Source organism: Gavia stellata, chromosome 7, assembly GCF_030936135.1.
Source record: "Gavia stellata isolate bGavSte3 chromosome 7, bGavSte3.hap2, whole genome shotgun sequence".
NCBI lineage: Eukaryota > Metazoa > Chordata > Aves > Gaviiformes > Gaviidae > Gavia > Gavia stellata.
In genome coordinates, this window is record NC_082600.1 from 1,693,539 (window position 1) to 1,721,264 (window position 27,726).

Consider the following 27,726-nt stretch of genomic DNA (forward strand, 5'->3'; position numbering starts at 1 on the left):
GCCCTCCTGCAGCACAGGGCCCGGCCACAGCTTGCTGCTGCCACACTGTGGCGGTTTAGTCCTTCCTCTCCTTTTCTGGAGTGTGTTGATGAACCGGCCAGCACAGCAGTGAGGGAAATGAACCCAGATAAAGGGGTGGGGGTCTACTGTAGACCAGCCACAGGCTGGATGTCAGCCCTGCGTGCCTATTTAAAAACAAAACAGAAGATGAAAACATGCAGGCCCAGATAGCTGAAACAAGACTGAGAGGTAGGTTGCGAATCCTGCTTCTTCCCCTGCAAAAAGTCTGATTCATACGTGAGTAAAATAAGCTTGTCCTTTTTTATTACATTAAAGAGGTGTAAAAATTCAAACTCTCAGTAGAGGAAATTAAAAAACAATTAGTTACAGATGGTACCATTATAAATTTATTGTACAGCCATATTTCAGAAAGATATTTTATCTTAAAATGAATGAGAACTTGCCAGTAATTGGTATCAGAGTACATTTCTCCCTCCCCCAGGAAAAACAGGGCAATGGAAAGGAAGAGCCTGGGCAAGAAAGTGCCCCTTTATACACATGGAAAATGACGAACGTTGCTGGACAGGCAGCAAGATGGGAATGGTGTTAAAACACATAAAACCACTGCAGGTCAAGGTTTCCAAACTGAACTCTCAACAGCACAGGAACACCATCTCAGAGGGGCAGCCAAACCCCTTTGCTCCATACGAGAGGCGCGTAAGTGTTGAACTAATGAAATCCACAAAGTTCATTAAACAGAAAAATAGGAATCATCCTCTTCTTCATCCGATGAGTCTACTGCCTCAGCCACAAAGAGCTTCCCTACAACAGATGCCTGTTTCACTTCTGCAATATGAAAAAGAGGGGATTATTAGCGTGTGTGCCCCAGCTTGAAAAGCACTCACAGAAGGTCCAAAAAGCAAAGACACTTATGAGAAACAGTCTGCGGAGAAATTATTAAACACAAAGATTGGGGACACCCAGCGAACCAGTGGTGGTGTGAAAGTAAGTGGAGGAGCCCGAAGTGAAGAAGCAGCAAAGCGTACTTACCTTTATCAAAACTGAACTTGGTTCTGCGTGACGCTGGCGTCCCCAGCACCCCTCCAGCCTGAGAGAAAGCACAAAAAGGCTCCGCTCAAACTGCTGCTGCGGCACCAGCACAGGACCGTCAGAACCGCGGGGGGAACTAGCACAGACTCGGTATTGCACTGGAATTGAGTTGCCCTATTGCTATGCCACGTTGTCACTGAAAATGTAAACTGTTCAACTACCACAAATGCTTTCACCAAACTAGAGGCACAAGCCATTTTTCTGCTTCCGGGATCTCAGCTCTTCATGGAAAAGCCAGAAGAATTACAAAACCCAGGATACAGAAGGAATAAATACATAAATTCAGGGACTATCTTATGCAAGGTGAGAATTATTGTTTCCTTTCCCACGGTACAGAAGAATGTAACAGGAACTTAACGTACCTAAAGATCACAGAATTCAAAAGCAGTTACAAATCCTGAAAAAAAGCAATGTATTTAATCCTGACAATAAATAGCTCTTTTCTAACAAACAGAACTTTTCTCCAAGAGAAGCAGATGCAAAACCCAGAAGTTTGGGAGGAAGAGGGGAGGGTTCCTGTTTTCCATCTTGAATATACACGGCTTGTCTGTGATCCCAGGATTCTCTTGCCTGCTGCTTAGCAAAGCTTTGCATCGTTAAGGTGGAACTAGGCAACGGTCAAAGAAACCAGCATTACCGACTTCTTCTTGATGTTGTCCCAGGTGCCTCTGCTGCCCTGCGTGTTCTTCTGCATTCTGAACACATGCCTGTCGTAATCGTTCCTGCAGATGTAATCGAGCACGTTAGCATCACCGGTGTGCTGCCTACGGAATCCGCTGGATACAGTTAAAGGCATTATACATACAGCTCTAATGCAGAAAGAAAATCAGCATAGCCATTAAAAACAGTTGTTGGTCAATTAAATATAACAGCAGCTCCGGGACTATAACAACACAGAAGTCTTTAATCAGATCATGTGCTAGAACTCCTAATGCAAGTATCAGGCAAAGCTTCATCAAGTTCCCAGATGAAGTTCATTTCTTGTCCGTTAGATAAAAGACAAGTTTCAAGATGACACCAGTTTCAGTAAAGCCGAGTTAACAGGTTAAGACTCAAAATGAGCAGAGAAACCTGCAGAGGCTGAAGCCCCAATCACTACCTTCTCCGAGAGCAAAAGGACATGCGATCAGCACTGTTTTCGTTGCCCACACTTAGTTGAGTAGCTTGAACAGCACACACTGACAAAGGAAAGAGCTTCTCTAAACAAATCCCTCAAGGACTGCAGAATTCACTACGCATGCTCTGAAGTCTGGAAGTGAACTGGTGTCCCAGTTCCAAGAGTGACCTTTCTCAGAAGACAAAAAACAATCTTGGGGAAAATGAGAAAGGAAAAGGTTAGCAGAGAGACAGTGGTACGAGTTCCTACCTGTTGATGGGCACCAGCATGCCAGGACTGATATGCTCACACTGAGGGGTTTTCACCATCGGGAAGACAGCTGAGGAAGGTGTGATGGGGTTGTCCGTAAGTGCAAAGTCGTCATCGTCATCCTCATCGTCGCGGCTTCCCCAGAACATTGGCAACTACAAAGCCACATCAGAGCAATCAGTGACCTGCCCTTTTTAACAAAAGTCTGCTGAAAAGGCATCTCACGGGTGTCTCAGAGTGGCGACAGGACACAGCCTCTTCATGACTGTGAACCTTGGTTGCGTCCCTCTTCCCCAAGTGGAGGAGTCCCAGACTCTCTATTCTCTCCTCAACAGGCAGTCGCTCCATTCCCTTGCTCACTTCAGCTGCATTTTTGACTCCACTACGTCCCTCCTGAGATGCAGAAGCCAGCCGTGTGCACAGGACACAGAATGCAGGCATGCAAGCACTCGACCGAGCAGCCGAATGATGCCTCAATCTTGCTCTTAATACTCCTCCCGTTGATGCCCAACATTTTGCTGGCCTTTTTTGTCTGCTACTACACATTCAAAAAATAATCTCTGATTAAAATTATAAGCTCAAAGCTGACCATTACTATTCAGGAGAAGGATTTCAGGATTACTTGGCGAACTTGTGATCCTTCCATTTTGAAGAGAGAGGAGAACTGGAAAGGTTCAGAGAGGAGCAACACAGATGATCAAAAGCACAGCAGGTCCTGGGTGGGGGGAGAGCTATAACTGGCATCAGGGTGAACGGGGACCAGGACAGTTGTTCACTGTCTCTTCCTCATGAGAAGAGGAGGACAAAGTCAGCGGGTACAAGTTCAGAACAAATAAAAGATTATTCTTCTTCATACAGCAAATAATTCCACTCTGGAACTGAGCACAAGCAATGGCAGCTGTGAAGAGTCTGCATGGGTTCAAGGAGGGGCTGGACTCCCGAGCGGATTCCCCTTCCATGAACGAATCCTAAATATACAGAATTTCTCCTCGGAGGTATACCTCTCACCACACATGACAGAAGGAGGCTAGCTTCTTTTGTGCAGCTCAAGCTAGGCAAAATTAATTGGGGAAAAAAAAAAGGAAAAAAAAAAAGAAAAGGAGAACCCTTTTGAATCACTGGCTGAAACTGTATTCTACCCACAGAGGAGTCTGCCAGATAACCCCTCTACAAAAACAGGGTGTCTTGGACATGGATGCATTGATTCTTTCACAGCCCATCTGCTCATACTAGTCCTGGGGATTTCTCCATAGCACACTGCAGTTTATAGAAAGCAATGAAGTTACCACTGCTTAAGTTTTGACTTTTCAATGAGCCGTGGCATTACTCTACTTCTGGAGATGTGCCAGAATAGGAAACACGCTGCTGCTACAGAGAAAACCCCCAGAAGAACAAACATATCAAGAGACATACAGGTGCCGAGTGTGGAGTCCCCGCTGGAACTGAGGCGCTGGTTTTAATAGGCGGAGCTAGTTTGGTCAGATAATGGCAAAAAGGAGGAGGCACCATGAAATAAGCTTCAAAAATTCTCTACAGGGGAAAAAAAAAATTATTCTCTTGATAAATGAGTGGCTTTCTCTTTAAAAATGAAAACAGAGTCTTAACTAACATCTAGAGCGCAGAATTGTGCTTCACCACAGCCAAGTGGAGGCTTATCACTGAGATAGGGTAACACTCTCCAGCTCTGGCGCTGCATTTGCCGGCTGTGTTTGGGGGCTGCACATGGGGCAGGAGGGCCGGCCCCCCTCCTGCTTCGGTTGCCGAAAACGAGCCTAACCAGGGAAACAGGGCAGCTCTGCAGCACCAGATAGGAGAGAGCAAGTAAATGACAGGCAAGCGCCAGGGCGAGAGGGTAACAGAACTCCCAAAGAGAAACCCACCCACAAACAGCATTGAGAGGTCAGTGGTTTTAAATGCGAGATGCGCTGAGAGGAGAGAAAGAAAAAAAATCCTGTTAAGTATCCGTGTGACTTTAGAAAGTACCCAGTTCCACAGCACAAGGGTCCCCTGGTCAGCCCAGGACAGCGATGGCACTGCACAACCAGTGCTTCACAGCGCCAGATGTTCCTCCCACACAGAGGCAGAAAGGACACCCCCACCACAGACTGGTGTTACACGTCCATTCAATGGGAATCCTGCTCTGCAGAAGTCACATCCCACATTCTCAGTGCCAGCAATCCACATATTGCAATAACAAATCCAGGAAATAAGCCTCTTCCCCCATATCCACAAGATTTTATTGATGGAAGTGAACCAGCAGACTTGTAACACACCCTTGAAATACAAACCAGAAGAGCAGATGCATATATACAGAGTTTTCCCAGATTTACCTTTACTCTTCTGTTTTGAAGGGGCGTCGCAGTGAAAATATCGTCGTGGTTGTCCTTTGGCAAATGGTCCAGGAAATCTCTCATCTGCTGCTTTCGTTTGAAGGTTCCCACTTTGGCAGTTATCGTAACTGGCTCCTTCTTATCTACATGAATCAAAATATTAATTGTTCCAAGACATTAGATTATGTAGCATGGTTTTAAAATTCCTTAACTACATCAATGCTAGTAATACAGTTCAGTCTCTCCTTTGTGGAAATGTCTTATAGCTTCTTTGTGATCCACAATTTATGCTTTCAAAAAGAATTTCTCTACTACATCCCGATCAGAAGCTTACTCTAGAGCCTTATGTAGCCATTGCAAGCGTCATACATACATCAGCTATTTTATTGCTATTTTAACAGAATTATCCACGCATCTGCATTTCAGAGACAAAAGACACTATGACGTATCGCCCATGTCCAGAGGCATAAAGTGCTCAAACAAAGGCTCTGCTGCAGAGAGACCAATTTAGCATCCTCGACATGAGGTTCATGGAGTGCTCATCGGAGACTTTAGCAAACCTTAATCCCATTATCACACCTCAGCGATGAGCCATTAAACATACTTGAAGGAAAGACAGGACTTTGTCACTTCCACTGGTGTATGTATTCCTACCCTCTGCCTTCTGTTACAAGTGACTTTCGGGGCAAATTTAGGAGAATGTCTTCCCAGTATCCTCATCTTCAGACGAAAACTAAAATAGCTGCTTACACAGACAGTCCAGTAAAGAAGAAAATTAATCCACAGTTCACAGATTTTCAGAAGAACAAAGCATTTTTGTATCTATGCTAAGATTCATCGTTAACAGGACGCACTCGTCTTCCGAGAGAAAGCCAACGAACAGCTCCTAACTGCCCAGAAAGATCCTTGCTCAGCATCACGCGGACTGAATTTAGTCCTTTGCTCTGCTACAGTCATTTTAGAGCATCTTAGCATTCAAAGGCCTGCCTGAGTCTGAGAGGTCCCAAACATTGCTTTTCTCACAGCAAGAAGCCTTAAAACCACTTGTGGCAGACAGACCCTTCATGAACGCTCACTAGCCAAAACAACTGTATCTTCTATCAAGCTGCAGCCTGAAGTCAGATAATGTCAAATACCAGGGTGAAACAGGAAAAAATTCTCTGTACAATAACGGCAGTGGAGAAATTAAAAAGAATATTAGAAAAAGCTTTCATAATCACAGAAGCGCAGGGAATTTTGATACTATGGTAAGAGTCAAAATAAGATGGTTTCCACCTATGATCCAAAGTGCTCAAGAACAATACCACCACTATGAAATTCATTACAAAACTGATGCCCAGCAGATTCTCACACAAATTCTGTAACTGCAACAAACGTTTCAAAGAAACACTCAAGTAAAAATAAAGCACGTTGTCCTGCGCTTGAAGCCTCACCCTGCTGCTTTTCCAAGTCTGCACAAAATCACAGTTCACTGACTTCAAGGCAGGGAAACCTACAGAGATCATCTGGTCTGCTCTACGTTACAGAGGCTATGCTGGAGCCAAGCATTCCTGCGTGAAGTCCAGTAACCACGAGCAACATGGGTCACCTCATTCGGACAGAAAAAAATGTTTTAATGCTTTCAAGTAAATGGAGACTGATGTACAGCTTCAACCGCTGAGAAACACCACCACAGTCATCTTTGCCCACAGTTGTGCAACACTTAAAGCTTCAGCTTCCAACGGCTGAGCTATGGCATCTCTGTCAGCTAGAAGAATTCAGCTGGCTTTCCTTACCTAAGCACTTACTAAGTCAGTGTAACCTTCTCTGTGGTAAATAACTGGATCAAGCACTTTGTGCCCTTTGCTTCAGGGAGTACGTGCTCTCCGTAAACATGAATTACTGACTTCAGAACTGGACAGAAAACAGCACCCGGCACGTTCTGACTCCACATTGCCCTTCGTGCATCCCGGTACCCCATATCCTTTTTGGTTAGATAGCTCGTTATCTACTAGGCCTCCAAGAGCCTCTTAAGATATAAATAGCTATTTTCCCTTAGGTGGCAAGGCCAGTTTAAGTCTTCCCATCATGCCAAAACCAAGAAAACTCTAAAAATATCCTTTCTCTTCTCATTACTTCAGTCATTTATGACATCCTCCAAGCTCTACAACAAACCTTTATACTATAGAAGGTAACCTTTTTCACTGTCAGACCCTGATGTGCGTTTATGTCTGTATCTCTCATTACATAATAAATACTGAATTTAAAATTATTTAAAGACAACAAAATACCCAGAACGAAGACGTCAGTCAGTACCTTTCTTTTCTGTTTTTCCTGAAGTGGTGGTTGTCTTGGCATGCTTTTTGGAACCTTTTGTCTGTTGTTCTTCGACATACTTCTGATGGCATTCCTCAGCAGAGCGAGACCCCACCGCCATGGCTACCTCCAGCCAGAAGCCATTCCTGTGCTTTGGAAACGAAGCAACGGCCCTGCCAAGAGAACACAGCCACAACCTTCGTCACGCCTAAGAATCTGCGCAGCGCTGCCAAGGAAAATACCCAGAGACCATCCGCCCTTCCTAGAAAGGGCACTGTACGTTGGATGTAGAGAATCTTGTCTCTGGTGTCTTGTCCAGACGCCTTAAAACATGCAAAAATTTATTTGAACAATTTAAGCTAACAGCTCTGTTACAAGATAGATTTCTTCCTTACTTACAGCAGGTCCCCCCCTCCACCCCCTAAGACATGAGCTTGTGCCTTTTCAGGTTTCTGATCTAAAAGAAAACCAAACGTGGTCATTTTATTACTTAATGTATATATTAAATACTGCCCAGTAGCTTGCTTAAGCAATTGGACAATGCACTAATTAACCATTCTTGCAGTTACTCTCCCCTTTACAAGGCTTAAATACATAAGGACATTTGATTAACATTAGGGGAGAGAATATGCCACCTCTGATTTACTGTCTAAATCACAAATATGAATACTTTTACCATACTATTTACCTACTCGTGTTTTTCAATTTTACTCATAGGAATGTTTATCACTTTTAACAAGATTAAGTATGTGTTTTTGAAAAACAGGTAGAGGAACAAATTCACAAAATTTTGCCCAAAATCTGTGTTCCTCCCACTTTACACTGATGACAGTGGTAGGGGCTGCTGTAGGCTCATGCATCTACAGTTATTTTAGAAAATACTCGGTTGTCTCCTTTATTTCACTACTTTTTAATTTGTTTTGCAAGAGGGAATTAAAACATAAAGGAAACCTTTAAAATAACTTGAAAGAGACTGAATCTGAAAAATCCAAACCCAGACCACCCAAGCCCTTCAGGACATCATGCTTCCTGCTGTCCGAGGGAATCTTTGCCCTGTGAAGACAGGGCAACCACTTGCCTGTAGAGCTTCTGTAATTCCTTTTCAGACCAATCATCAGGTGCCCTTGGAAAAAGTTCCAGAGATTTCTGCACCTTTTCCCTCTCAGGTTCTCTTGCTTTTGCTGCTGAAGACTTGGCAGTATTAGAAACTTTAACGTTTGGTTTTTTATCAGATACTTTTGAATTTTTTTCTTTTACTTGAAATTTGTCTTCACTGGTTTCAGGCTCAGTGTCAGATTTGAGCAAATACCTTGGAGGGTTGATTCTGCTTTTTGTCCTTGTTGCCGTATCAGGCAGATGGGAAGCACTACTCTCACTAGAAGGTGTTTTTCCTGCAAGTAAATCAGATCCATCAGTGGATCCAGGCACACTTTGCCTCAAGGGCACATTATGGGAGGAAGTGGAGTGTTGTACTGTCCTTTGTTCACATGACACCTTGTTTGCATCATCCTGTGAACTTTTACAGCTAGATTTAGCGTTTTGAGTCTCTCTTTTAAATAAAGGCTTATTTTTCCTTTTGATAGACAGTGGGATATCTTCACTGGATTCCTCTTCCTCATCTTTGCTTGATGATTCTTTTGTTAAACGCTTGTCTTGAAGTTGTTTGGCTGACCTTAAAGAGTACTTGTAAGCCTGCTGATACATAGGCAGCTCTCCAGATTCTGTTCCTCTCTTGTCCTTTGCCATTCCTGGGATTCTGCTATTATGTTTGTTTAGTGCTCCAGTATTTAAGGGAGTCAGCCTAACAGAAAGCTGTGTTTTAATTTTTGTACTATTGGTTGCATGATCACTTTCATCATCTTCTGAAATGAAGCGCCTGGCCTCCTTGCTTCCAGCGGACTTGGTTTCTCGTTTGGAACTTACTCCTTTTTCATTGTTTTTCCCTGAAAGAGAGGACATCAGTATAACATCGCACATTGTGATGTAAATGTGTTCTCAGACAAGCAAAGACTAGCCTGCTGCAGGATGCAACACATCCCACGCTTGTTAAGATCTGTGAACTCCTTTCTGTTATAGAGGCTGTAGTCTGTAGGAAGAGACACACAGCACACCTCCAGTGTGCAGCTCCCCATGTTCTGCAAAAGCCTCTCCCCACATTAACAGAACACTAGAGTTCTTCAGGACAAAGAGATATTCTATTGAATGGTCATGCTGGGATACAAAAATAAATTAAACACTGCTTCCCTCGGAAACACAGCAAAACGTCACTGAAGAGAGAAGTTGCGATGCTAGCAAACATTTCATCATGCTCTGTACTGCCCGCCCCTTCCCCATTTATGGGACATGTAGCACGGGTAAGCTGCAACCCATTTCCAAAGGCTTACCTGACAGATAACTATAAACATTTCTGCTGTTAAGGGATGTCCATAACTCCACCAAACATAACTGAGTAAAAACAGCACCTAGTGACGCTTCCCAAGATCGCTACACCTCCCTTCCCATCCCATACGTGTATCTTGTCTATCTCGGAAGGATTAAGTAAAGGCCTTCCGCCCTCACACACTGTTGTGGTTTAACCCCAGGTGGCAACTAAGCACCACACAGCCACTCACTCACTCCCCGCCTGCCCCAGCGGGATGGGGGAGAGAATCAGAAAAGTAAAAGTGAGAAAGCTCGTGGGTTGAGATAGGAACAGTTTAATAAATGAAATTAAATAAAATAAATGAAATTAAATAAAATAATAACAATAATAATGATGATTATAATAAAAATTGTAATGAAAAGGAAAATAACAAAAAAAAAAAGCAGACAAGTGATGCAAATGAAAACAATGCTCACCACCTTCTGACTGACACCCAGCCTGTCCCCAGGCAGCGGTCCCCCAGCCAGCTTTCCCCCTAGTTTATATACTGAGCATGACATTATATGGTCTGGAATATCCCTTTGGTCAGTTGGGGTCAGCTGTCCCGGCTGTGTCCCCTCCCAACTCCTTGTGCACCCCCAGCCTGCTCGCTGGCGGGGTGGTGTGAGGAGCAGAAAAGGCCTTGGCTCTGTGTAAGCCCTGCTCAGCAGTAACTAAAACATCCCTGCCTTATCAATACTGTTTTTAGTACAAATCCAAAACACAGCCCCATACTAGCTACTAGGAAGAAAATTAACTCTATCCCAGCCAAAACCAGCACACACATACACTTCTCTGTATTCAGGATTAAATTCTTCAGGAACAAGAGGCTACCACGCCATTCCTCTGCACGGCAGGCAAGAAGCAGAGAAAATCCATTTACACACGGCTCTTACAAAGACGACATAGCACGAAACCAGCTGTAAGGACTAAACTCAGTCTGAGCAAGCATCCCTCTGCACAGAGGGAGCACAGCCAGCAGTGGAGAGAATTATCATAGAACCATAGAATAACTCAAGTTGGAAGCGATCCATAAGGATCGTCGAGTCCAACTCCCTTTATAAATTAGGATTATCAAAGCTACAAAAGGGAACATGAAAGTAAACAGAAAATGTTGCTCAACCTCACTCATAGCATGTTAGCAAACACTAACATCCCAAAAGCTCTACCTGTGCTTGTGCTGGTTTTGGCTGGGGTAGAGTTAATTTTCTTCATAGTAGCTAGTATGGGGCTGAGTTTTGGATTGTGCTGGGAACAGCGTTGATAAAGCAGGGATGTTTTAGTTACTGCTGAGCAGGGCTTACACAGAGTCAAGGGTTTTTCTGCTCCTCACACCACCCCACCAGCAAGTAGGCTGGGGGTGCACAAGGAGTTGGGAGGGGACACAGCCGGGACAGCTGACCCCAGCTGACCAAAGGGATATTCCAGACCATATGATGTCATGTTCAGCATATAAAGCTGGGGGAAGAAGAAGGAAGCGGGGGACATTCGGAGTAATGGCGTTTGTCTTCCCACGTAACCGTTACATGTGATGGAGCCCTGCTTTCCTGGAGATGGTTGAACACCTGTCTGCCGATGGGAAGTGGTGAATGAATTCCTTGCTTTGCTTTGCTTGCCTGCGTGACTTTTGCTTTACCTATTAAACTGTCTTTATCTCAACCCACAAGTTTTCTCACTTTTACTCTTCTGATTCTCTCCCCCATCCCACCTGGGGGGAGTGAGCGAGTGGCTGTGTGGTGCTTAGTTGCCAGCTGGGGTTAAACCACAACAGTGCTACAAATAGCTCTTCTGCAGGAAACATTACAGTTGCTTTAAAAGAGAAACTTCTGCTTTATATTTACATTGTTTTCAGGGTTCTATTATTTCCAGATTTTATTAAAAATTAAGGTTTTAAAACTCTGTTAATATACTTTTTTGCCTACATAGGCATTTCATTTATTTTAATCCATCCAGCTTAAAAAGTAAAGCCAGACCAACAATTCACCATACTGGTGAACCCCGCTTCTCTTCAGGCTCTCTCAAGTCACATGGAATAGCTGTGTTGAGATCCAAAGCACAGGAGCAGAAACCTCAAAAAAATCATAATCCTTTCATTTCAATTCCCGGAAAGAAATCTGCATGTTCCCATTATGTAAATAAAGAAGTGATTTACAAACATAGTTTGGATTTGGAGCTGTAAAATAATAGGAAACTAGGCATAAATGCTACTCTGATAATTCTGCATAGAAGAAGCAAATCGACCATGAAAAGATTTATATAATTTCTTTGCCTTAACAGCACATCACCATACTGCTCCGGCACCCAACTCATAATGCCATTGATTCTAGTTAAAAACTTTAAAAAAATAAATACTTTTTTTTTTACCTTTACTTTGACTTTTCGGTGTTTCTTCTGTTGTCTTCATTACTTCCTTGCTTTTATGCTTCTTAGAGACGGAACTGGTCTTTCTTTGGGATTTTTCACTACTAAACATCTTCAAAATAAAACAATTTAATCTAAACTTCTGCAAGAGATTACATATCAAGCCTACAAACGCCAGCTCTGAAAAAGCCAAATGTTTACAGGATGGGTAGATTTAAAAGTCACCTGCATTGCCCACTATCTGCTAAATACTATTTGATGAACACAGGTGTTTATACAAATGCACGCAACCAAAGCAACTTAGCCAGGCTCCCTTTAAATTTAAATACTCTAAAACGCAAGTTAAAAATCTTAAGACCTAGGAAAAAAAGCTCACAACTACCACAGAGAAAGCTGTTTCCCTTCACTCCTTATCAGAATATTATCAGAGTTGCTTCAAGTGTCATAATCAATAAGAACAGCAGACCTCCATCAAAACTGGGGTGACTGAGACGGATCAGGATACAAGGCACAAGGAAATACCTGGTCTTAATGCACGTGAAAGCCTACGCAGACAGCGAGGACTGAGGACAGAGCAGAACACCACAGAAGCTCGCTGCAGCACTGGCATCCCTCCTGTGATGAAGCACTGTGGCAGGGACGCAGTGTTCCAGTATCACAGAAAGTGTTTTACTTGGGAAGCCCTGCGACCCAAACCAGTACCTGTCTGCAACGGCCTGTTTGATATCTTTAGCTTTCAAAACTACCCTTATTTTTCCAGAATTCATTCCCCATTATCCCCACTTTACAGACCACAACAATTATCTGATAATACAGAGATAAAGACTATTTTTTTTGTTCGTTTTAAAAAGTTTTTATAATGTTTTCAAGATTTCCTGCCTCTGCAGGTACTTAGAAGAGCTGGACCCTTTCTGTTAGATGCCTAGCCAAATTTATTTGTGATATCTAAGATCCATTTAAGTAACAATATGCAAAAGAATCTTACCATGCTCAGATAATCTATTCCACCATCTTCTACAGTAACATTTAGTTCCTGATCAACAAACTCACGTTGCCCACACCAGAAACTTAACGGTGGTTTAACAAGACGGCCACTACGAGTGTAAACTTTGTTTGAGGCATTCAATGTGGAATTCTGCTTTGGTGTTGTATCTACGAGAAAAAACAAGACATACAGTTTTGTCCCAAATATTGTATTGAAAATTCACCTTTGCAGACTTCACGAGCATTGGAGCAATACTGTGTTTAAACCAGCTCATTTGCACTGACTACATGGAAAATAGAAAACTTATCACCATATTATGTTGCTCTTTTAAAAGCGTTCAGGTTAGAAATAATAATCTTCACAAATTATAAAATCTACTGTCGTGAACTTTTTTTTTTACTTTGTTTAGAAGGTGATAAATACTGTAAAAGTCATACAGGGAAGAAGAATGATAAAGAAAAGTTGTCACACTAAACAAATCCTAACTGTAACAAGAGAGGAAAAAAAAAAACAGGTTTTATAGTGTTTGCAAGAAAATCTGATTACAGTATTAACAAATAGTACAATGAGGTTTGCCCGAAGCCCTGTTGGAACCCATGACAAGGTATTAAAAAGAAGTCAAAGTTAAAACCAAAAGCTATTAGTGTCCATACCGAAGCTAGGATTGCATTACAAGACAAAGGAAAAGCAGGTGGATCAATAGGGTACGGCTTTACAACCATTTCCTTTGGAAACGTAGCCAATGTAATGAATTTTTCCGCAATTCATTCCACCCATCCCAACTTGTTATCACTCTCTATGCCTCAACTGTGGCAAAAACATTAAGATGCCATAAAATAAACTTGCTCAAGGACTTGACATGACTTAAAAGTAACCCAGCTAAAAAAGGGGGAGGGCACTGCAGGGAGGAATCACGAGGACAGAGCCTTGATAGAGGTGTTCAATCCCACAGGCGTCCCAGAAGGACCAAGAAGAGAGTACGTTACACAAAATAGCAACTGGAAAAAAAATAAGTCAAGTTTGCTGTCAGAATAAACAGCTCTGGAGTCATCGCTTTCCGCTACTTCAGGCCAAACCAGACTCCTGCTTCGTTCCCAGGGTTAACCCTCGGGACAGCCCCTGAACACTTCTTGTAGCTGTGGTACATCAGCAAACCAGAAATTAAGAAACAAGTCAACGCTGTTGATCATTGCAATCTAAGTGAACACAGACAAAAAACTTCACCCAACTCGTTTGCTCCCTCTTCCATACAGCCTAATTAACAAGATACAAAAGAGAGATATTGCTGGGGAAAACAGCTCTCAAAAAAACCCAACTGTTTTCTGGAGAAAAGGTTTATTAAATACCCACAAGTGTTTTCATCATTCTTCGGTAATACTTCATAGGTGGTGTTTCTGGTTTCAGGTTTCTTTACATCTCTTGCTGAGTCTCCTGCATTTTTCAACACATCCGTAGTCACCACTGAGTCACTTTCTTCATTTTCATCTTCACCAGTATTTTGTTTTCGTTCTTTCCTAATGATTTGGAGTTTAAGAAAAGAAACAATAAACATCTGAAGTAGTTGTCCTTTAACAACACATTAACTTATGTAAACTCGAAGTCTTCTCCTCACCTCAGCAAAAGCCTAACAGCATAGTGCAGCTGGACTCATACAGACACCGTGTGAGCCACTAAATCGGCAAAGCCCTTTGCTTCTCTTTACTCTAAGGCTATGTAAACAAGTGGAACAATGCCAAAGCAGTATAATGATGAGAGGTAAAAGGGTATCCTTCCAAAGCGGTGGCCAGTATTGGCCTGCAACATGGTCTTCTTGCACACATCGACAATCTTTTATACTCCTCTAGTATAGTATTCTTAGAAAGAAAAATCTCAGTAAATACTTAAAAGAACATTGCAACAACACAGAATCTCTAAAGAAATTACCTTCTTCTTTCCTCAAGAAACTCCTCAACATATTCCTTCCACTTTTTGGAAAACCCATATGTAAATCTTTTGATGAAACGGTAGGGAAATCCTGTTTGAAACAAATCAAGAACTGAGCAATACTTTTAATCAGAAAGGGGAGAAATAATATCTGGTATAATCATGGTTTTGCAAGTACCTCAGAAGCTCACTACATCTTTAAACACTAGAGAGAGACGGGTTTCCCCAGTGTAAGAGAAGGGCATACATACTTCACAGAAAAGTCAACCAAGGGGTCGTTAATTACAGACATCAGTATCTGGAGACAGCATTCTCCTTTCCTGGGAGCCAGGAGCATAAGCTTTCCCCATCCATCTGGCTGGACTGGCACGCGGCTTCTCTGCAGTGCCGGAAGTCCCTCGGAGAGCCCGAGTTTTCGGGCTCCAGTTAGGTCTAAGCTGTTTGGGACTTACCATATCAAGGAAACTCCACTTGGAAGAAAACCTTATTTTGCTTTGATACAGAAGCTGTTCAATCGAGAGCACACAGACAGTTCACGAGGCTCAGACGAAGAACAACTGCATCAGGATCAGGTGCAGTCAAAGTATCTAGCAACAATATTAAAAACCTGTTCTTCAGCTAGTACAGCTACAACAGAATGACTCTAGTTTTGTTTCTGAAATCGGAAAAAAAACCTAAAACCAAGCATTGGTGCAAAGGTATAATGTAATCCTTTGTTGCAACAGAGAAGGGAAAAAGCATCGCTTGAGCTCCAGCCTTTCTGAGCAAAATGCGGGACACATAACACTCCCGTGGGTACTATCGTGTACCCTTCTCATTGACAGGATATAACCTGTGCAAGGGCCGGCGCACAACACTGAGCCACCGCTTGCCTGCTCATGAGGTCTAAAAACCCAGCAGCGTCCCGCCTCTGACACTGAGACCACTGGAGTCATGGACTACTACAAGAAGGGTCTGCAACATGTGATTAGAAAACAAGCTTAAGTAGCAGCTTATTTATCTGAAATTCTGGGAAGCAGTGTCTCTTTACTGGAAAGCATTCAACAGGCACACAAATCAAAAAAAAAAAGTCACACCCACAAACTGTTAATCCTGAGAGCTGAAAGGCCGTTAATGTCAGCCTGCACCAACAGCAACTGTTCCAGTAACTGAGCTCCTCCAGGAGAATGGGAAATGAGAAGGGGACTCTTTCATTAGTTTTAGTGTACAACCAAAGGTCCATCTAGCCCCAACCAGGGAAAGGCTACTACAGCAGAGGCTAAAGAAGAGTATAGAAGCAAGGCAAGTAATACAGGAATACTCCCTCCAAGCAATCTCCCGACCTCCAACTGAGGAATCAACACTGATTTCTATGTGTTTAAAAACCCTGAAGGAATCTGTCTTCCAGGAAATTGCTCAGTCTCCAGTTGAACTCATGTAAGACTTCAGCATCTACAAGATCCTGTGCAAGGATTTCCATAAATGAGATGCACGTAGCATGAAAAAATTTTTATTTCCCCTCTACTAGTTGGTTTGGGTTTTTTTATTTCCTTTATTCTGTTATTGCAAGAGACTGCACACAGCTGATCTTTATTTACCATCTCTATCCCCTTTGCTATTTCATTAACCTCTCCCACACCTCCTCCCCAGTTTCCTGTTTTGCAGGCCAAAAAGTCTTAGCTTAGTTTGTCCTTTGCCCTATGAAAGCCTTTTCGTAACTTTAAACACGTCATTCTTCTCCACATATTTCCTACTTCTTCTGCATTCTTTTTGAGAGCAGGTTGTTGGGGTTTCTGCAGGGAGGGGGAAGGAAAGATGAGGAGTTGTACTCAGTCTTCAAGATGTTCATGTATCATACAGGTTTTACAGCCGACAGCAGTCTTTTTTTTCTTCCGTTCATTTTCAACATTCAGATTGTTTAACTGCTAGTGAGCATTAAGCTGGCCTCTTAATGGAACCACCCATCCAAAAACCCAAACCTTGCTCCTCAGTTTTTACAGTGAACGGAGAGTCTTACAGTCATACATCATCATATGCTATCATATGGGGGTTGGACTAGCTGATCTTTAAAGGTCTCTCCCAAACCAAACTATGAAGCCATCCTGTGATATATGTAACAATATGCTTTCCCTTACCGCCACATGCATCATTGTACATTTACGAAGACTGAATGTCATTATTTCAATGCCCATTCTGAAGCTCTTTTGACATGCTTTGTGGCCAGCATTCACCCTTACCATCCAGAGCAACTTAGCAACATCAGACTACAGCTGCTGCTCCCCAACTCATGTTCTTTTCCACAAAGTTTAGGAATCTGCTTAACAGCCCATGCCATTATGGGATTCTTTTTATTCCTCTTATTTTCTACTGATACTTAAACCCAGAGAAGCTCCTCCTCCTTACCACATAACTACTTTGTGTCCTTAAAAATCTTCCCAAGAGCCTTTCTAGAAGCCCAAAGTCTAGGGGCCCCACCAAAGAAGTCTTACACCACTGTGAGGCATTACTTCGTATATAATAGCACTGTAGATACCTTCCCCCATACCTCACTATCTGTACATCCACCGATCCCACTCAGTATTACAGTGTCTATTGGTTTACCTTATATGAATGACAAACTCCACTTTCATTAATTTCAAGGACTTGAGAAACAACTTTCTTAAAAAGCTTTGCATCAGCCACCTTTCAGGCCCGTAGGTATCAAAGCAGTTTTTTTGCGAGATGTCACATGCTAGTTATTTCCACTTGGAGTATCGGTACACATCAATCAAATATTTCCCACAGGCAAGCAGTTCTGTGCCGGTGCAGCGTTGTTCACAAACTGGTGGTGCCACTGCTGACAGTCCCAGCCATTCCTGGCTGCCAGTACCACGGGTTTAGGGAAATCCTCAGGTTAGGCATTTCTTCTCCTCTCTACCTACATTACCTTGTCCTTAACTTCTCTTTTGATTCATGTATCAATATTGAATCTGTTCAGGGTATTTCCTGGGTATTTTCCACACCAACTCTATGATAGCTTTTGGGTGTTTGGGGATGTTGGGAGGCGAGGGGGAAGCTGAGAAGGAAGGTCGTTTTGCCGTAAGTGCTGAGTCCGAAGATCAGAGGAATTGACCCAGCACAGTCCATTAACTCTTAGGCTTAGGAAAGCTCTATAGTACTTGAGCCACTCTGCTCAGAAGTCTCTTACTGTCACTTTTCTTTCTCAGAGTATTAAAATAAAAACAAATACAAGTATTTAGCAGAGGAACTAATAAAAAAAAAATTTATTAAGTCAGAGAGCAGCCGAGTCAGGTATTTATCAGATTGCATCTCAGTACTGTAAATGAGAAGAAAACATTAAAGCCACAGACATATCTTTGGATGCCTCGTGCTGGGCCTGAGAGAGCAAAGAGTGCATATATGCTCCTTTCAAAAGAGTGTGATCATGCACACAAGGCACGTCTGTATTAAAGGAAGCATTTATTCCGTCTATGCCACAGATGATCTTTACGTTCCTAGAGCTGCCTGTAAGCACTAACATGGCAGTTCATGTACTAGTGAACACAACAGAGGATGCACGTGAAGCAAGAAAAGTAGAATAAAGCCTAGCCTAACTTTAACTTTGTGGGTAAATTAAATCTCCTTTAAAATTCCACATGCTTCAAAACAATCTGAAGCAGGAACTTTTGCTGGATTTGATATAACATACCACTTCGACCACTTCACTAAATTACAAAGCACTGGCACCATAACTAGTCTGTCTCCAGAAATGCCACGTAGTGTTGCAGAGCTAGTGGTTAATCACTGAATATTAAGTCACAAATAGAATGCGAACACCAGAGTAATTTCAGTAGTGTAAAAACAATCCCCATTTGAATGTCTTAGCACTGCTTAAATGCCAAAACATTGACCAAAATTACGTAAAAGCAATTTTAGCAAAACCCAGGTTCTTTAAATAACATACCCATTGGCCAGCTTCATGATCTGAAAGCCCTCTCTGTAAGTGCAGCACCCTAAAAATGCCAGCTACAATTAACATTAGATAGTACTTAGAAATCTGATGCGGGAGGCACTTCCCAGTATGTGCTGAGTACCTACCGAGCCCAATTAGCAGGAGAAGACAAAACATTCACTTCAGCAGTATGTTCAATCATAAATCTAAAGCCCTTCTCAGTTTGTAATGTTACATTAAGAATCATCTTCTTACCTTCTTTTCTCATTGAAGCCGAATCTATATTTCCTTGTAGCAAGTAGATACTGCCAGACGATGTTTTAACTTTGTTGTGTGCTACGCGTTCCATAATTGCATTACTATGCCAAGACAGATCTTTCATATCTCTAAGAAAAGACAGATAACGTGAAGAACAGAAACAAAACATCATTTTCACAGAAGGAGGAATTTAAAACTACAATATTGATATTCCATATGAGACTGGCATTGTTACATATTTTATGATCAATATAGACACTGGCAGGATGTGCTAGGTTTTCTTTTCTTAGCTTGGAAATAACAGTTCTGGCCTTGTCTAATACTTGGACAGGAGACAAAGTGAACATGTCAGCTACTGCAAACGTTAGTCACAGAACATTAGCTTGACATTAGGCTGCAGAAACAAAATGGACTACAGGACTCCATCCAGCTCATTATTGCAGCGATACCATTATGCACGTTAGAAAAGTACCATTATACAGGTCAAATGTATGTTTTCCCCAGGATTATTATATTTATTTCTGACCTTCCCGTTTAAAGACAGGAACAACGGAAGAAGGAGCCCTAATATGTGCAAAAATTAGAGTTTTTAAGAAATTAAGGGACTTCTCCACAAGAAATAGAAAACAGACCCAAGCATTAAAGTAGAAAATCTACAGAATGTTGGGGAGTTTTCTGGTTTTGCTTTTTTGGGTTTTTTTAAATATACTTTTACAACAGTAACCAACAGATCAAACTACAGAACAATATTGAGGACTGAAACCCAAGATGACAGTGAAAACATTCAACTGTATAAGTCGTCACAAAATATTAACAGAGGTCAATTCAGAGGGTCTAGAAAGCAAATCAAATATACCATGTGTAAGCAACGTGTATCAGATACACACCAACACAACTGCAAAGAGAATATGCTGCTAGTAGTGAAGGGTGCAAAGCGAGAGGGACCAGTTGTTTTCATACAGCCATGAAACAAAGATCAATTCCTACTAAAAATCCCACCACAGAACATGAAGCCTCCTGACATCTCTCAGTAAGCATACTGAATTACTTCCTTTCACAGCGCTGCTGCTGTTGAGAGAGGTTCTGAGTTTGCAGTAGATAAGTAACTGTGTTGGGTAGTTGCTAACTACAGATAGAGTAGAATACTCTTCTCCAAGGGTCTATTTTCACAATGTCTTCAAACAACTTTATTGCAAGCTAAATCTCTCCGTTGTTCTGACATTCGTTTTCCTGATCTTACAGCTATTTGAATACAATCTGACCAAAAACATAACAAAAAACCCACCACAGAGTCAGTTTTCAGGTGAATCAGCTACTGCCATAGCTCGCCATATAGCTGTAGGAGTAATAGTGCCATCACAAATGATATGGCAGGAACATACGGATGATGGCAGTCTGCACCAAGTTGAACTGCTTCCAACAGGTACCAAGGTACTCCAAGAATACAAGTCTCAAAGCTACAGCTATTCAGACAGGCAATGATGGCATAGCCTTTCTAGCTCAGATGCTGAAAGCCCACCAACATGTTTTACATTGCATTTAAATCAGAAAACTTTTTCTTACTTCCGTTTTCCTTCAACACATATTGCAGTGTTTCCATCCATCACTTTAATTCTCCAGCTGGTTAGGCAGACATTCTTCTGTTACAAAAAAAACCCAACAAAAACCCACATCATTTTTAAATTAGACTAAGCTATGCAACATCACCAAGGCATTAGCAAAGTGGACATTAACTGCTGTATAACTTGAGAAGATATTTAGGCACCATCCTCCAGACCAGAAAAATTAAAAACAACCATTATACACATAAATGTTAGAGCATAAGCAAGCTGGAGTCTAATGCACAAGTGAAGACAGGAATTTAAATTACAGAAACTTTTGAGTAATTTAATGCTGACTTTCAGAAGGCAAAGTCATTGGCCAAGTCCTCTAGCAAATCCAAAAAGCTCCTCACAAAAAATACCAACACTATGCCATACCTCTTACACTTTCTCATCTACCTTTCATTACCGTTCAGAAAAAAGTTACCCATGAAAAAAATAAAGTTGCATTTATTAGCTACGTTATTGCTGAAATTTAGACAGTATTAAAATGGCTATATCTGATATTGGAAATGACTGACACACATACAGCTGCAGTACCTTCAATTTGCATTAAACAGGCAGCAAGCCGGCTGCACTTGAGTTGCAGTTTGGAAAACTGTGTGTGAAACATACGACTTTTGTTTTAAAAAACAGCTTCTTGGAAAACGATTTTTTAACATCTGAAACTATCACTATTTCTTCTCACAACTTCAGTTAATAAACTCCAGATCTTTTCTTTAATGATGTTTGCCTTTTGACCATCAGCCTTGACCTCACTGAAGATCTTACCAACGATTTAACCCTGACTGAGGAAAAATACCTGACACAAACAGCCAGCACCTCCTCGGTGCTCAAATCTGTAGTGTCTAATAACAATGTCTCTATTCAGCATCTTCTACTCAGCTACAAATCTTTAATATTAACAGATAACTGTTCCTTATCTACAAAGCTCATCATAAAGGTAACTTTTTTTTTAAATACAGGAAAACATATCAAACATGCTTGACAATAGTGAAGGAGAACGAAACAATTAACTTGCTTAACTTGAAGAGGACTGCAATCCCACAGATCTCTCCAGGGAACAAAGGAAACTCCACCCTTGGGAAGGTAAGCTTCCACCAGTTTCCTAGGCTAATCCCTGAGGAATACAGCACACTTCAAAATACACCACTTTCCTCAAAATTGATTCAAAAGTTTTAAATACTGCCAAGCATGTATTGAATTGAAAATAAGATCTGCAAACTAGTCTCCTAGGAAAAAGTTCTTGTCCCACTTAATTCAACAGAAGTTTGGATATTCTGTAGGAAAGCCAAGACTTTTCCCTCACTATCAGCTGTACAGATTCAGTTAACTTCAGAACCATTCCTAGCCCCCAGCTAGGAAAGATCTCTTCTCCTTGGCTTTGCACAGACAGCCAAGAGCTGGATTGGCCAGTGATTTGTTTCATGTCCATCATATGAAGACATGGCCATTAACATATTAAAGACATGACGTAGGAGGCTCCTTCAGGTAGAGAACTCTTTCAGCCCATACCGTGGCTTGTGAATACTAAACCAAATGGCCTTCTTTTATACAAAAAAAACTACACCAAAAAACCCACTGAACATTGCCATCTTAGAGTACAGGGAAAAAAGAAATCCTTTTGATGGGAAAGTGTTTACCAGTACAATCTAATAAAATAATAGTTCATTCTCTTCCAAGTGCTCATTACTTTTTACAAGAAAAAAAATAAATAAATCGCAACTATGAGCTACAGGCAGCCCACAGGAATATATTAGTTGCCCTGAAGTATTCAGTTCTCCTACCTCTTTGTCTGCTTTGCCAGCAACTTGATCTGTATGAGGTTTATCCAAAGGGACCTTCCAGCCTTCTTTCGGCTTTTGCTTCCTTGGAATGTGGACTTTGGGAGAAGAGAGCATAATGCTACATAAGCACTGTGAGGGCTTTTGAGAATTAGTCTCCAGTATCTTTTCTACTCCATGAGCAGCTTGCTTATTATTTGGCTGTAACTCTCTTCTCTCTTGATGAAGTTCAGCACGTTTTGCTTCTCCATTTCCCCACCTTTCTTCTAACTGATCCCCATTTTTAAAAGGGGCAGAGTTAAAATCCACAGAACTAGTCAATGTATTTTGAGACATTTCATCATCAGCATCCATTGATTCCATAAGGAAATTATCCTGATCATCCTTATCAGTGGCCACATACTCTGCAGGATCATTCCTGAGCTGCTCAGCAAAAGCAGATTTGACTAACGGCTTTTCTGTAGTTGTGGGAGGAGGAATGTTCTGCTTGATTGGGTTTGAAGGTGTTGGATCTGCCCATTAAAAAAAGGAACAACAAAGAAATTAGTGATATTTGAGAACTAATAATAATACACTCATAAAGTTAGCTCTGTTTTTAGTAAGAGGAGGTTGTATTGATTAGCATTACAATTGTGAAAGCACTGCCTATATCAATTGTTAAGGCTAACAGCAAGCCATTCTTTGAATTTGTTCGAACTAGCTTTTCCTCACCACCAGATCAATACCACTGCTGTTAAAGACTTCTAGATATCCCACTTTCCCCCAAAACCAAGCTAATACACACCGTATCCAGTAATAGTATATCTTTACCATTCTTCCTATCTTTTCTTTAATGAATCCTCCTTGCAGAGAAAAAAAAAAAATATCTGTTTTCATAAAAACCAAAATCTCAAATATTTCTATCTTTCCAGACTTCAAGACCTGGACTTCTAGCCACGCTGGGAGCTACAAGCATTGGGTTTTGAGTTTTCAGATAAATTAAGTTCAGTTTTCAAGTTCAATACTACTAAGGCTTTAGCACGCATCATTTTCTTCATCTGCATTTTCAAAACCGAATTACAGGACAGAAGCACATGCAGGGTTGCTATCAAGTAACAACGTGGAAAAAAACAAATACAAGAGAATTTCCTACGCAACCAAACCTTTTCTCTTTACGTATTAAAAGCTAGGAGAGAAGGAAAAAAAAAAAGAGCCAGCAAGTAAGAGATTTAGGATTTTTCCACCAAGTTTCCCATTCAAATGACAAAGTGTTACACTTAGTCTCTAAAGAACTCTTAACCACACCAGGAGCCTGAAGGTGGATGGCTTTGTCAGAGATAGTGCACTCAAATGGACGAATGATGTCAAGCTTCAAGGTCAGAAGCCCACAGCCCTGAACCATAGTTAAACCAAGTCTAATGCCATCTCCAGGTTTGAAAAGGCAGATTTGCAGGTTTCTTCCTGCATTTTCCACTGCACGCAGACTACAAAGGAAGAAGAATGATACTCTGCCAAAGCATGAGAAAGATTGTAAACCAGAACAGAAACCCTGAAGTCTAGGAAGTTTTTGAAGTGTCTTTAGGAGCAATACCAAGTACCTTTTTGCTGCTGCTGCAATTTCTGCTTTACACGCAAGAAGAACTTCTGAGGGGATTCCAATACAAAAGGGTCTACGGCTAGCGCTTTCGTGGTTTGGTTCTCAGGAATCCGAGTGCAAAGTAATTCTGGAAAATAATAATACAAAAAAAAATTCTTTTAACTTGGGCAAGAAAAACATTTTAACGTGGAAGGCAGGGGAAGCAAGGTACATACTTCGTAAGATACTAAACTCCACTACACAACAATATGCTTTCTTTTCTCTCCCAAGATGGATGGCAATAAGACCTTTGCCTTTTCATCAGGGGGTTAGCTGCTATGTTGCCTCAGCTGCAGGTGAGGAACACCCTCAGGTGTGTGTATGCATGTCTGGATGTAACCCAACCCACAGGAATCAAGAGGGGTTTGGAGGTGCCTACAAATGGGGTGTGTTTCACTGTATTGAAGTCTAACAAGTAGCACCAATACTAACCCCTTTTGATATTCGATCAAAAGTCATTATCGATTTGTGATGTGATGATGCAAGGGCAAAAATACACCTTTTGGAAATCTGTTGTTAAAAAGGAAATAAAATTTCAGGAGCTTTCACTTTTAATAAAAATCTTAGAATCATGGAATGGTTTGGATTGGAAGGGACCTTTAAAGGCCATCTAGTCCAACCCCCCTGCCATGAGCAGGGACATCTTCAACCAGACCAGGTTGCTCAGAGCTCCGTCCAACCTGACCTGGAATGGTTCCAGGAATGGGGCATCTCCCACCTCCCTGGGCAACCTGGGCCAGGGTTTCACCACCATCAGCGTAAAAAATGTCTTCCTTATATCTAGTCTGAATCTGCCCTCTTGTAGTTTAAAACCATCACCCCTTGTCCTATCGCTACAGGCCCTACATAAAAAGTCTGTCCCCATCTTTCTTATAAGCCCCATTTAAGTATTGAGAGGCCACAATGAGGTCTCCCTGGAGCCTTCTCTTCTCCAGGCTGAACAACCCCAACTCTCCCAGCCTGTGCTCACAGCAGAGGTGTTCCATCCCTCCGATCATTTTTGTGGCCTCCTCTGGACCTGCTCCAACAGGTCCATCTCTTTCCTGTGCTGAGGACCCCAGAGCTGGACGCAGTAGTGCAGGTGGGATCTCACCAGAGCAGAGTAGAGGGGCAGAATCCCCTCCCTCGACCTGCTGGCCACGCTGCTTTTGATGCAGTCCAGGATACAGTTGGCTTTCTGGGCTGCGAGCACACACTGCCAGCTCACATCCAGCTTTTCATCCACCAGTACCCCCAAGTCCTTCTCTGCAGCGCTGCTCTCAATCCCTTCATCCCCCAGCCTGTATTGATACCAGGGGTTGCCCCGACCCAGGTGCAGGACCTTGCACTTGGCCTTGGGGAACATCATGAGGTTCACATGGGCCCACTTCTCAAGCTTGCTCAGGTCCCTCTGGATGGCATCCCGTCCTTCAGGCATGTCAACCGCACCACTCAGCTTGGTTTCACCTCCAAACTTGCTGAGGGTGCACTCGATCCCACTGTCTACGTCATTGATGAAGATATTGAACAGTACTGGTCCCAGCACAGACCCCTGAGGGATACCACTCGTCACCAATCTCCATCCGGACATTAAGCTGTTGACCACTACTCCCTGGATACAACCATCCCCCCAGTTCCTTACCCACTGAACGGGCCATCCATCAAATCCCTATCTCTCCAATTTAGAGAGAAGAATGTTGTGGGGGACCGTGTCAAAGGCCTTACAGAAGTCCAGAGAGATGACATCCGTAGCTCCTGCCTGTCCACTGATGTAGTTGCTCCATCACAGAAGGCCACTAAGTTGGTCAGGCAAGACTTGCCCTTAGTGAAGTCATGCTGGCTGTCTCAAATCATCTCCCTGTCCTCCATGTGCCTTGGCATAGCTTCTAGGAGGATCGGTTCCATGACCTTCCCAGGCCCAGAGGTGAAGCTGACAGGTTGCTACTTCCCAGGGTCCTCCTTTCTACCCTTTTTAAAAATGGGTGCAATGGGTGCAAAATGGGTGCTGCCCTTTTTCCAGTCACCATAATAATGGTTTAATCTCATTTTTACTGTATCCAACAAAAATACTAAGAGTAACAAGTGGTTTTATATTGCAGCAAGGAGACTTAGCAAGAGTTTTTCATATCTAACCATAAAATGAGGGCACTGGCACCTCTGTAACTGCAAATTCTTTTAAGAACAACTCGATAACCCCTCAGGAAAAAGAGCATGCAGCTGCCCACATTACTGGCCAGATAAGACAGGCTGAGCACTGAGCCTAGTTTTCTGCGATTATGTCTTCAAATGAACACAGACGAACCAGGTAGGTCTTAACCCCCACCCAAAACTGGATAAAAGCTTAGTACAGGAGATTTGTAAGTACTGTACTTCAGACAGGAATACGTGTAGCAATGAAGCACAACCCTTCCGATAAACCAGCCAAATATTTCAGTGGATCTCCCACTCTGAGTAGTCACAGCATGAGAATAACAGGGCACCACCGCAGGACACCTTCCTCTTTAAAATATCTGTTACCTTTACAGATACACATGAACCAGAAGGAAGGCCGTTCCTCCTCGCCTATAGTGACTACAGTACCTTTACAGGAGGGAGCACAGTGCTTGCCAGTTCACATTACACCAAGAAGTCAGAAACAGAAGATAGGGTAGAAAAGCCACAGACCAGGCTGCCCAGAGAAATCCCCCAGGATTTCAAAACCCAAACAATTCTTCCACCAACCTTTCTCCTTTCTGTATTGACTGTAGGGAGTGGTTAAAGTGATTGTTTTGATTTTTTTAACTTATAAAATGCAATTCTTTGTTTTGCAAGATATTGCAATGGGTCAATCCCATTCACAAACAGAACGGAGGGAGTAGTTAAAGCCAGACTGAGCAAGGATGGGAGAAAATACCATGGGAGGGATTACTCCAAGGTAAAGAAAGGGTAAGAGAAATCAACTATGGGACAGACGCATTTTAGTATTAAAAAAACCCCTCCATCCAAACTTTTTTTAAAAAAAACATCCCAAACATCTGGGGGCAAAACCAGTCCTGGGGCCAATGTTTTTACGTCTATGAACACACACTGGCTGCTTTTTCCAGACCCTGGAAGAGCCATAAGCGAAACACCGAGTAAGTTATACCGAGCTGAGCGTTCAGTATGAGACAGCTTTCCCAGAGAAGCAACCCAACAAACCTTTTTCTGGCTGGGTGCACCCACCCGGCCCCTCGGCGGGTCTCTGCCGACCTTCTGCTGCGACAGGTTTCTTAGGCCGGCGCCCCTGCTCCACGGGGTTTAGGGTGGGAGTCAGGATCAGGTCGCTGCCGCAGCTCCTCTGCGCCGCCTTTCCCGCGGGCGGGCCGGGGTCCTGCTTCTGCCGCAAGGCCTTGGCCTTCATCCGCTGGAAGATTTTGGCCGGGGACTCGTGGGCGGGAGGCTCGCACGCCCGCCGCTTCAGCCGCCGCTCGGGGCCGGGGCCGGGGCCGGGCCGGATCTCGCTGACATCCAGCAGCTCCTCGCCGCCCCCGCTGCCCGCCAGCAGCGTGGACTGGAGGACGCCGCCGGCCGCCGGCCCTCTGGCGCGGCTCTCCCCACAGCCCGCCGGCTCCGCGGCGACCTTGAGGGTGCCCCGACACCTCAGCAGCTCCTTCAGGGGGGTCAGCGTGCCCGCGGGGATGCTGTTGAGGGACACCGACCGGAACGGCAGCTCTCCCCGGCGGCGGGCGGGGCCGCCGGCGGGGCTTCGGGTGGGCGTCACGATCATCTCGCCGCGGAGCCCGGCCGCGGCCCTCCCCGGCGGGCTCTCCCCTCAGCCGGCCCCGCTCCC

General features: G+C 42.9%; 1 protein-coding gene across 1 annotated transcript; it reads right to left on the bottom strand.

The window, feature by feature from the left end:
• Positions 1-485: 485 nt before the first annotated feature.
• MIS18BP1 (MIS18 binding protein 1) lies at positions 486-27,663 on the bottom strand. The gene is made up of 17 exons (XM_059819451.1): positions 27,096-27,663; positions 23,902-24,027; positions 22,328-22,836; positions 20,503-20,579; positions 18,937-19,067; positions 14,772-14,862; positions 14,199-14,362; positions 12,849-13,015; positions 11,867-11,975; positions 8,472-9,044; positions 8,180-8,369; positions 7,102-7,274; positions 4,807-4,949; positions 2,477-2,631; positions 1,748-1,832; positions 1,051-1,108; positions 486-846 (listed from the first exon to the last, which is right to left on the bottom strand). Exons 1-17 carry the CDS (start codon positions 27,661-27,663, stop codon positions 752-754), a joined length of 3,414 nt encoding a protein of 1,137 aa, XP_059675434.1. The 3' UTR covers positions 486-751.
• Between the last annotated feature and the right edge of the window lie 63 nt (positions 27,664-27,726).